The sequence below is a fragment of the Neoarius graeffei genome, chromosome 27 (assembly GCF_027579695.1).
Source record: "Neoarius graeffei isolate fNeoGra1 chromosome 27, fNeoGra1.pri, whole genome shotgun sequence".
NCBI lineage: Eukaryota > Metazoa > Chordata > Actinopteri > Siluriformes > Ariidae > Neoarius > Neoarius graeffei.
Window position 1 is genome coordinate 33,237,002 of NC_083595.1, and position 12,251 is coordinate 33,249,252.

The 12,251-nt window shown below is 41.0% G+C and overlaps 1 protein-coding gene across 2 annotated transcripts in view; it reads right to left on the bottom strand.

Moving 5' to 3' along the window:
* Nucleotides 1-208: 208 nt before the first annotated feature.
* The window catches only part of rassf7b (Ras association domain family member 7b), a 37,466-nt gene continuing 25,423 nt past the window's right edge, over nucleotides 209-12,251 (bottom strand). For both annotated transcript variants that reach the window (XM_060911956.1, XM_060911957.1), the window contains exons 4-6: nucleotides 11,753-11,909; nucleotides 1,801-1,908; nucleotides 209-477 (exon numbers count right to left, since the gene is read on the bottom strand). In XM_060911956.1, the coding sequence (XP_060767939.1) occupies nucleotides 446-477; nucleotides 1,801-1,908; nucleotides 11,753-11,909 (297 nt within the window). In that variant the 3' untranslated portion in view covers nucleotides 209-445. The remainder of the gene's footprint in view (nucleotides 478-1,800; nucleotides 1,909-11,752; nucleotides 11,910-12,251) is intronic.

The following is a 12,251-nucleotide window of genomic DNA, read 5'->3' on the forward strand; positions in this document are numbered from 1 at the left end:
CAATAATACGTATCACTGACTTATCCGTATAGGTACTGTTGAATTTAGAGACATTGCTGTTAATGCTTAAACAGTCCATGTAGGAAAACTTCTTCTGGTGAAATAACATTATAAAACTCTAGAAGACTGGACTTGTCAATACAGAGAGAAATGAAACAAAAACAATCCAGACATTTTGTATTTCATAATGTTATTTAATAATGCAAGGTGTTTACAGGTGTTTAGAAATTATACATGAAAATACAATTTTTATAAAATACACTGAACAGTTATCTTCAGCTACTTAATAATTACAAAGGAAACAATATTTACATACATGTGCTTCCACATAACATTTTTACAAACAGATTTTATAGACTGCTACAATATAACATATACTTAATTAGAAAATTATATTATGTAGACGGAATAAAGTGACTAGATCCTCAGGCTTGTAATCCCTTCTTTATCGCCATGACACCTCTCTGGATTGCAGGACTGAAAGACATAAAAACGGATTGAGCTTTCTACCGAGGTTTTAAGATTTTTTTTTATTATTACAGTTTTCATTCACCATAAGATAAGATCTGAGGTTCATCCTTCCTAGATATAAAATTGTTTGAGTCATTGACTTAGAGGCATCCGACTCCAGTCCTGGAGGGCACTGATCTTATAAAAATTTGTTTTTCACCTAGAAATTTGCCAAATTAAGTAAATATTTTAACACTTGTTGTAGGCATGTTAAATCGGTAGAATCCTGAACTTTGTAGATCTGTGACCTTTCAGGACTGAAGTCTTATATGTTAGAAAAGACAGTAAGCAGAAACAGGTTATGGGAGGGGAAAAAAACAATCACAACAATGACAACATCAGTTATCAACTTGCCCCAGGCCAATTTAGTTTTGGAAAGTTCACATAAACCACAAGACAACACAAGTCCTCTGTTAAAACACTGTCATAGACTTAGAGTCCTGTGCAAAAGTCTTAGGCGCATGTAAAGAAATGCTGCAGACCAAAAATGGCTTAAAAAATAATGAAATGAAACGTTTCAACATTTAAAAAAATACTATAAACTGTAGTAGTAAGCCATAATAAATGAAACAAAGTCAATATTTGGTGTGTGATGACTCTTTGCTTTAAAAAAAAATCGTAGTCTCCGGTACAGTGAGTGCAGTTTTATGCGGAAATGAGCTGTAGGTTTTACTGAGCATCTTACAGAACCAGCCACAGTTCTTCTGGACGCTTTGAGTGTCACACTCGCTTCTTAATTTTGCACCAAAACCCAGCAGCCTTCATTATGTTTTCTTTTTTAATCTGAAAAGTGCTCTCTTATGTAATATGCAGCTCAGATACAAAATTATTTTTTTTGTAACATTTAATTTTGTCCTGGAAAGTGAACATTTGAACTCTAAAATATTTTTGGACTGACTCGATAATGAAGAAGTCATAAAATAGAGCTCTATAACAAAGTTCATACGAAAAAAAAAATATGGGTGCCTAAGACTTTCGCATGGTATGTCATACAGTTGTTGGAATGATCTAGATATGAAATGTGAAATTTGTTTCGAAGCAAAATAACCGGACGTTACTGATTACCATACCTCAGAATGCATCTGTTTTGCTTCGTCAGATTTCTGACTGAAATGCAACCCAGAGAAACTGAACTGAAAAGGCAACCGAAGGGAGAAGAAGAGCTGAGAGAAGCACAGCAGGGAGAGCGTTAAGTCTGAGAAGGAGGAAGAGGAAGTCTGGGAAAGGCAGCACAGGAAGTTTTAAGAAGCATCAGCACTTCAGTGATTGTCTCATTTCACACATACACACCCTCTGGATGGAGGCTGGACACCAGCGGGTTTTGCAGACTGCGAGGGTTGTCCAGGATCTGCTTGGCAGTGGTACGAGGGTTGAACTCTAACACTGAGTGATTTGAGTCTGTCAGAGAGTTCAAATAAAGCAAGAAATGCAGATTGTTATGGTCTGTCATGTAGGATTTTTTTTTTTAATCCTCTTCAGTCTGCATGATTATCTGGAACAACCTGGAGGTAATTTGTGTCAACTTTGTTGTGAAGCATGTGATGGTTCTTACAATAAATGTGTATACAATAAATAAAAGCTCGCAAGAGTTGACATAACACCTGAACCAGAGATATAATCGCTACATTTATATTAATGTGCATGCCAAAATCAATTTTTTAAATGTCACCACATCTCTAGAGATGTACGTCTCAACAGCGAAGATCTTAAGTGTGTTTTTATTCCAAAATATGCACTGGGCTGTTGAGTGACATGTCACCTCCTTACACATCTCTGTGCTAAATATCTACCAATAAACTAGTTGGACTGGAATACTGTAATAACATTCAGCTGAAAAGGAGAATTTCTTCCTTTGAGCGTGTGTGCTTTTGTGAGCTGGGTGCCAATAAGTGACAGTTTATCCTTCCATGAAATATCACTTTGATACTTGTGTGGAACTGAATGGCGCTCCCGCCTATTCCCGAACGAATTCTAAACAGTCCCACCTCCACCTGGAGTTATTTTTGTTTGTACCCACTCATGATATTTTGAAACAAATTTCGTTTTTATTTCAGAAAATAAAATACAGTATATTGCCAAAAGTATATGGACACCCAGCCAACTACACCCAGTGTTGTAGTCGAGTCACTAAAGCTCAAGTCCGAGTCCAGTCTCTTGTCCCCAGTGTTCAAGTCCAAGTCATTAAAAAAATGTTCAAGTCGAGTCCAAGAACAAGACTCCAACTGCACCATTTGACGGTGGCTGTTTCAGCGCCATTAACATTAGTTTATTCCTGAACGTGATGTACGAACAGGTGAATGTGCTTCTCTTTATCAGGGAGTGTGAAGTATTCTGTCAGAGCTGGTTGGGAGACGGATGTAAGTGCAGAAGGTGTATTTATTAATACAAGTGAAGACGGTAAACAATCCAGAACGGCAGGCAAAATCGTAAAACGGTGAAACAGGCAACAGGTCGAGCGAGGCACAAACAGGCTATCGTAGACTCGGCAGAATCAAAGACGAGAAACAGGAAATCAGGGATCAGGAACCCAAACAAGGAAATAAGGCTCGGTAATGTGTCAGCAACGCAACTCAAGACTTCGCAAAGTAAGTGTGTTTTCACAGTTTTTATATGGGCGCGCTGATTGCGCCTTAATCCTGTGTAGGTGCAAATCATTTACGGCACGCGTGAGAGTCCGCTTGGTGTGTGCGCTGTCCGGAGTGCGCCTGAGAGTCTATCTGATGCATGCGCCACGGTGCACAGGTGTGACACTCTTGCGCGAAATTAGTATAAAAATTAATGTAGATATACAGTAAATATCTTCAAGCAAATTATTATGGCCTGTTACAAAAAATAATTTACGAGCCTGAATGCAGTTAATGCACGAGTCTGAGTCATCAGTGCTCAAGTCCAAGTAAAGTCACGAGTCCTTAAAATTAGGGCACGATTTGGACTCGAGTCCTGGACTTGAGTACTACAAGCCTGATTACACCCATACGTGCTTGTTGAACATCCCATTCCAAATTTATTCCCCCTTTGCTGTGATAATAACCTCCATTCTTCTGGGAAAGCTGTCAACAAGATTTTGACGTGTGGCTGTGAGAATTTGTCTTCATTCAGTCATGCACTGAAAAAAGTGACTTTTTGGTGCAGTAAACTCTATTAGAGTAACTAATAATTTCTACCTTGTATTTTTAAGATTCAGTAAGAACTAGGGGACGGCACGGTGGCGTAGTGGTTAGCGCTGTCGCTTCACAGCAAGAAGGTCCGGGTTCGAGCCCCGGGGCCGGCGAGGGCCTTTCTGTGTAGAGTTTGCATGTTCTCCCCGTGTCCGCGTGGGTTTCCTCCGGGTGCTCCGGTTTCCCCCACAGTCCAAAGACATGCAGGTTAGGTTAACTGGTGACTCTAAATTGACCGTAGGTGTGAATGTGAGTGTGAATGGTTGTCTGTGTCTATGTGTCAGCCCTGTGATGACCTGGCGACTTGTCCAGGGTGTACCCCGCCTTTCGCCCGTAGTCAGCTGGGATAGGCTCCAGCTTGCCTGCGACCCTGTAGAAGGATAAAGCGGCTAGAGATAATGAGATGAGATGAGTAAGAACTAGAGTTTCTTAAGTAAAATTAAGCATTTTATTAACGTAATACATGAATTATGGGGGAAAAGTAAGTTTTACTTAGGTTTCCTCATACTATTTAAATGTTTAATAGTTGTATGTACATAAACCTAGAAATACTACATAAACTTTACTCTAGCGTTTTGAAACGCATGCACGACGCATGCGCACAGTACAACAGGACTGGCTCTGCTCCGGACGTTACAGGATCACAGTGCAAGGTGTAGCACATACGACAGTCATTTCGCAGGTACACTACCGTTCAAAAGTTTGGGGTCACCCAGACAATTTTGTGTTTTCCATGAAAAGTCACACTTTTATTTACCACCATAAGTTGTAAAATGAATAGAAAATATAGTCAAGACATTTTTCTGGCCATTTTGAGCATTTAATCGACCCCACAAATGTGATGCTCCAGAAACTCAATCTGCTCAAAGGAAGGTCAGTTTTATAGCTTCTCTAAAGAGCTCAACTGTTTTCAGCTGTGCTAACATGATTGTACAAGGGTTTTCTAATCATCCATTAGCCTTCTGAGGCAATGAGCAAACACATTGTACCATTAGAACACTGGAGTGAGAGTTGCTGGAAATGGGCCTCTATACACCTATGGAGATATTGCACCAAAAACCAGACATTTGCAGCTAGAATAGTCATTTACCACATTAGCAATGTATAGAGTGGATTTCTGATTAGTTTAAAGTGATCTTCATTGAGGGGCGTCACGGTGCTGTAGTGGTTAGCGCTGTCACCTCACAGCAAGAAGGTCCGGGTTCGAGCCCCGTGGCCGGCGAGGGCCTTTCTGTGTGGAGTTTGCATGTTCTCCCCGTGTCCGCGTGGGTTTCCTCCGGGTGCTCCGGTTTCCCCCACAGTCCAAAGACATGCAGGTTAGGTTAACTGGTGACTCTAAATTGACCGTAGGTGTGAATGTGAGTGTGAATGGTTGTCTGTGTCTATGTGTCAGCCCTGTGATGACCTGGCGACTTGTCCAGGGTGTACCCCGCCTTTCGCCCGTAGTCAGCTGGGATAGGCTACAGCTTGCCCGCGACCCTGTAGAACAGGATAAAGCAGCTAGAGATAAAGAGATGAGATGAGATCTTCATTGAAAAGAACAGTGCTTTTCTTTCAAAAATAAGGAAATTTCAAAGTGACCCCAAACTTTTGAACGGTAGTGTAAGTTATTACCGTTCTGTTTTAAATTTGTGATAATATATAAGTCTGCATGTAGTTTGATGCAAGATATGTCACTGTTCATAAGTTAATTTAAAGTTAGCATAATGCCACATTGATCCGTGCTAGCCTGCAAGTGTGTGTGTGGGGGGGGGGGGGGGGTGCAGTTTTTCCCTCTTTTATATACGGTACAGTCTATGGTTTTTCCCGATAAAAATAACTAAAGTTAGGATATTAAAAAAGCACCAACGTAACGGTACTATAACGTTTATCAACTGATGTCAACATAGTAGAACATGTTTTTTTTTCTCTGTAAAACTTTTGGCGGCGACAGTGAAGTAACGTTCCGTTAATGAATGAACGCTGTGCGTTGAGAATGAGGGGGAGAGGCTGATGAATGGGAGAAATGCCACAGAATAGGTTTTTAAAACACACGTTTACTGGCAGAAGCGCCAGAGGTCTTTGAGAGCACCAGCTTGCAAATACAAAGAGACGTCGCTGGCAGTTTTCTTTCTTTTCTTTTTTTGACACGAAGCTAGTTAGCACGGCTAGTAGCATGGCTGTGCCGTGCAGTATGAAGCCCACAGCAAGTTCGTGATGTGCGGACCGATACTTTCGATACCAAATGTGTCCGTTTTAGTATCGATACTCATAATAAATTGTCTATATTTTCACCAGTCTGCACTAATTTGGGTTAACTTTTTTCGTCACAGTAGACAGTTATTTCACTAGTTATAGGACCTATTTTCTGCAACTGAGGCAACTAAAGTTGTATACTGTAAATGTGCCCGTCCATGTGCGTGCGTACGACTGAATTCAAGTGACTGCCAGCCACTACTGCACACTGCATGGCGTCACTCTCTGTTGACTAATGTTAAAACATCCCAATATATGAGTGGAATGTACTGTTCTTGCAACAGTATTTACAGAACAGAATTTATAATCTTTTTTTTTAATAACTGTCATGTGATCTGCTACTTATGTCTACTGTACCTTTTTAAAAAGGTTATTCCTCAATCACGTGCACACAGCACAGCTCACTGCAGGGATATTGTGTGTGTGGGGGGGTATTATTTTACTCAGGATTCATGTTTTTGTAATTAAATGAAAGAATCGATTGTTCATTACAAGTTCTACTCGCAAATAAATGTCATGTGTTAATTGTTTTATTTAGCTATACAAAACAAAATGTTCATTTACGCTTGCTCATGATACAGTTTATTTCTTCTCATCTCATTATCTCTAGCCGCTTTATCCTGTTCTTCAGGGTTGAACGCAAGCTGGAGCCTATCCCAGCTGACTACGGGCGAAAGGCGGGGTACACCCTGGACAAGTCGCCAGGTCATCACAGGGCTGACACATAGACACAGACAACCATTCACACTCACATTCACACCTACGGTCAATTTAGAGTCACCAGTTAACCTAACCTGCATGTCTTTGGACTGTGGGGGAAACCGGAGCACCCAGAGGAAACCCACGCAGACACGGGGAGAACATGCAAACTCCCCACAGAAAGGCCCTCACCGGCCACGGGGCTCGAACCCGGACCTTCTTGCTGTGAGGCGACAGCGCTAACCACTACACCACCGTGTGGCCCCAATATTATTATTATTATACATACACATTTCTTCCAGGTGTTCAACACATATTCCTGGTGGCCATGTTCATTTACAAATTGTCACAGTCGCTTGCAAGTGCGGAAGTTTTACGTCTCCGATATGTGACGTCATGTTGTCTTGACAACCATGCAATATCGTAAACCATATTCAACACTCGTTCTCCACTGGGTAGAGCGACATAATACACGTAGGATAAGCGATATGCTAACAATATTGCATGCTATCAAACCGAATGAATGAAACCCGCTAGAAGGGAATAGAACACGTTTTTATTCCATCGAAAAAGTGTCCTGTATGTATAATAATCAGCGATATTCAATGAGCCTGAGGCGGATAATTGTTTTAGTATAAATACACAGGTGATCATTTAAAAAGAATTTTTAAAATCAAAAATTATTTATTTCAATCTTCAAATGCGACATACAAGTGTAATAAAGGCATGATGCTGACTTGTGTCACTTATCTACGCCGACTCATATAAAATACTTTGTTACTTAAGTACAGTACTCAAGTAAATGTACTTCGTTACTGTCCACCTCTGGTAAAGGGGAATTCTTAACGCTACAGCATATAAAGACATACAGTTTGGGGAAGACCCAAATATGGGTGTGATGGTCAAGTGTCCATGTACTTTTGGTTTCTAGTCTACTTTAAACAACAGTGACCCTAATCAGGGAAAAACTGTTCCTGAAATTGAATGACTACACACTAAATGCTTTGCGCAGTACCAAGCCACATCCAGTACACTCCGATGTTCCTGAAACTTTTCTGTTAGATCCCAGTGAGATTCCACTCCTGATGCACACCTTGACCTACCATCACTTTGCATTCTTTGACTAGGTCAATTCCTTATGATTTAAAGCACTTGTAGTCTGTAGCTCTAGTGGCGTGTATGTTTATGCGCCAATTAGGGATGAAACGGTTATTGGTTTCACGGTAAACTAGGGTAAAATTCCTGACAGGTAGTATTACCATTTCAAATTTTAATTATCATTAAAACCGTGTTGATTACTGCAGTTTGAAACACTCACATTAAATATTGTTCAGCATCAGCCAAAGTTAGCAACAGTCTCCCAATATCACAATGTAAATGCTGCATGCTAGACGCCAGTCGTTTTTCTATGGCGTATAGTCTCCATTCTCCAAACCTGCATGTGCATGTGATCTGCGAGCGGAAAACTATCCTTGTACCTGTTCTGTGCACTCGTATCACATGTATGCATGAGTTTTTAATGGCTTTTTTTTTTAGCTCTGATCATTGGTCAACTCGAGTCAACACGACAGTTTAAAATGTCACGGCGGCTAGAAGTTCAATTCGGTTCAATGTAAAAGTTTTTATAGACCCCAGGCTTCGAAGGTATGAGAGTACTTCAAATTATAGCAACACTATGCACGAGCCTGACAGAAAAGGCAAAACAAAACTACCATAAGGCCCCGGCCCCACAACACTGATAGCTATAACTATACCTATAACTACAACTATGCCTGAATTTAGTCCCAGTCTGGAGCAGTCACACCACAACTATAATCCCGACTATAATATCGCTTGGTCCTTCCACTCAGGTAACTGAATATATGCAACTTAGGAATAATCATGGAAGTTTTTTCCAAGTAGTAGCACATTATTCTGGGTTACACTGTACAGCTTGGACTTCAAAACAACCCATGCACACACTCCAGTGGTTGATATAATACAGATAGGTCACGGATTACGGAAATATAATAAAAAAGGATACAAAATACATATGTTATTTACCAGCTGGGAGGTCCGTATCGTGAAATACCGTGACCGAGGTCTTGGAAGTACTGAGCGAGGCCCTCTGGGCCGAGGTCAGTATTCAAGGCCGAGGTCACGGTATTTCACCATACGGACCGACCTTAAGCTGGTAAATAATATTTTTTTCTTTACCAAATTCTAACAGAAAACGAGAGCGCCCGAAAGGGAAAACCGAGCCGAGCAGCCATTTTGAATCCTCATTCACGGCTGTAATGCAAATGGCTTTCTCCTCGGTATACAAGTGCACTTCCACGGCAGGAAAAAAACCCTACATTTTGCCACCTATGTAGTCCCCTATTTATACAAATAGGAGTCATTCAGGATTCAGCCATGTTTTTGCTCGGCGTTAGCAAGTTACAGGTTTTTAGCTTTCTCCTGAAATGTTTTCTTTTATTTTGTCTTCCTCAGGGTAGTAAAACTCGCTTTTGCTGTGAACACTGTCGTTATCGCTATCCATGCTGTAAAATTAATGCTATTCTCCTGAGAAATGCTGGCAAAAATTTATAAGATTTTTGATAATCTTATAAATAAATCTTATAAAAAAAGATACATGTTGACAAAAAATGCTACTATGTTTGTTGTGAATGAGCGAGTCACCAGAGGTCCATAACCGGGGTCCATAACTGGGGTCCATACTGTAGGATACGGATCCGCTCGCCAGCCAATCAGAGTGCAGGATTTGGACCACGAAAAAAATACAGAGTGATTACGGATTTTAATACAGATGCATCACGGATGCTAATAATTTACGGATTGGTCACGGTCGTTTCAGTATATTACAGATTGGTTACTGATTTCATATCACGGTTAAAATATTAAGAAGTCTAAAACGATTAAATGTTTGGCCTGCCAAAGTTCATAACTAAAATATCTTACCTGCATTTATATGTTTATTAATTTACTATTGATATTTCACAGAAAATCACATAACCGTGAATAAAAGATCCATGCTTTGTATTATTTTTTTTTAATTTTCCGTGAATCCGTATTCCGTGACTTCATGATGCAACAAGGATGTACAAAATTGCTCAGGAAAAACAGCACGTGTTCAGACAACGTCACGTGTAAACAGTTACCTGATTGGTCAGATATTTTACCGGATCAGGTCCAGGCCTGGAAGAAAAAAAATCGCTCCAGAAGCAATCTCACCGATACGGATAAACCCAGGCCTTGGTGTGTTGAATTCAAATATGAACATTAAAACAGCTGATTGGCTACGGCTTCCAAGATATTTAAGATTTTACATTTTATACTTAGGTGCATTGTGTAGATTATAACGTTTTAAGTATAAATTGTAAACCTAGGTCTCTTCATGTGTTTATGGTTGGTTTACATTATATTTCACCTGTTCTCTGTATGTAACACTAGAAAATCAGCAAAAAGTTCATATAAATAAAATGTATTATGAACCAAATGGGTGGTATGGTGGTGTAGTGGTTAGCGCTGTCGCCTCACAGCAAGAAGGTCTGGGTTCGAGCCCCGTGGCCGGCGAGGGCCTTTCTGTGCGGAGTTTGCATGTTCTCCCCGTGTCTGCGTGGGTTTCCTCCGGGTGCTCCAGTTTCCCCCACAGTCCAAAGACATGCAGGTTAGGTTAACTGGTGACTCTAAATTGACCGTAGGTGTGAATTGTTGTCTATGCGTCAGCCCTGTGATGACCTGGCGACTTGTCCAGGGTGTACCCCGCCTTTCGCCCATAGTCAGCTGGGATAGGCTCCAGCTGAGTACACACTGAATAAGGACTAAACCTATTCAGTACTTATACATAATTGGTTTTTTTTTCCATTTGGTTCATCTCATCTCATTATCTGTAGCCGCTTTATCCTGTTCTACAGGGTCGCAGGCAAGCTGGAGCCTATCCCAGCTGACTACGGGCGAAAGGCGGGGTACACCCTGGACAAGTCGCCAGGTCATCACAGGACTGACACGGACACAGACAACCATTCACACTCACATTCACACCTACGGTCAATTTAGAGTCACCAGTTAACCTAACCTGCATGTCTTTGGACTGTGGGGGAAACCGGAGCACCCGGAGGAAACCCACGCGGGCACGGGGAGAACATGCAAACTCCGCACAGAAAGGCCCTCGCCGGCCATGGGGCTCGAACCCGGACCTTCTTGCTGTGAGGCGACAGCGCTAACCACTACACCACCGTACCGTACCACCCTACCTCCAATGATACTTGTGAAAAAATACTATTCAGAATCTACCTCATAGCTGAAAATCCTACATGCTGTCATCGAGACTAGGCGGACTGACAAATGATGTGGGTTGTTGTAGATTTACAGAGGTTGGTGGTTGGCATCATGGTATCATGTAAACATGTTTTATCAACTTCAAGGAAGCCAAGAGCTTATCATCAGATGTGGAAAGATGTTGTTTACTGATGCAGTACTCCAAAAGTAATTTTGATAGTGTTTTTACAGTGCCTATCTTTGGTAAACTGTGTTTCATCTCATACCAAGAATTCTCAATGGAGTGAGTCATCTGTATCAACTTCAAAACCTTCACGAAACTCAGATGTGATTGATAAAACTGCGAATCATGTCTTATTGATTTCTATTTTCCGCATGGACTGCATTGCCAACAGACGCTGTCTTGACTAAACGTTTTATCTTCCCTCAAAGACACTTTACCTTTCAGTCACCACAAATACCACTGAAATCTCCCAGCAAGCCTTCCTCGATCAGCCGTTTCCTCAATTCCACCTCATCTCTACACAATTCGTTAAAATTATGCTCATAATTCATACTCATGATTTAGATCTACTCCATTCGTGTTTGTAAACAAGCCACCACGGGTCATTGGACAGCGTTGAAGAACTGATTTTTGAATATTCATCAAGCACACACACTCTTAGCCAATCAGCACTTTCCTTATATAAGAGCAATACCTTTGCAAGATTTCATCAACAAATTTGGCAGAGTGCCAGTTTCGCTAAAGTGCAGTTGTCCCATATTTTTTCCCAAAGTGGTCTTCAGGATTTGTAATTTATATGTGTAAATAAAAACGTTACGATTAAAAAGTAAGCTTTTTTTCCCCCTGGGAAATGTAGTTGTGTCAGGAATAGTGTTATTTTATTTACCTTCATCGCTCTGTCCATCTGGCATGAGGTAAGCAAGTTCAGGGTCATCTGCTGGGACACTGAGCTGAGGTGAAGGACCTCCTGCCTGCTGGATGAACTGCTGGAGATTACACTGCCGTAGCTCCTTATTTAGTTCATCCAACTCCCTGCTCTTAGCCTACAAACAGATCAGAGTTTATTGCTTTTTATTACTCATGAGAGAATTCCGTTCATGATAACAAAAGAATATTTCTTTCGCATTTTTCACTTAAGTCACAATCAAAGAAAAGATCACTTCAAGCCAAGTGGAAAGTACATGATTGGTTCATATACCTTGTTTTATATCTGTTACTTAAAGGTGCATTACAGTATGTAGTATTGAGGGAGATCTAGTAGCAGAAATGTAATATAGTATTCATAATATGTTTTCAGGGGCGGCACGGTGGTGTAGTGGTTAGCGCTGTCGCCTCACAGCAAGAAGGTCCTGGGTTTGAGCCCCGTGGCCGGCGAGGGCCTTTCT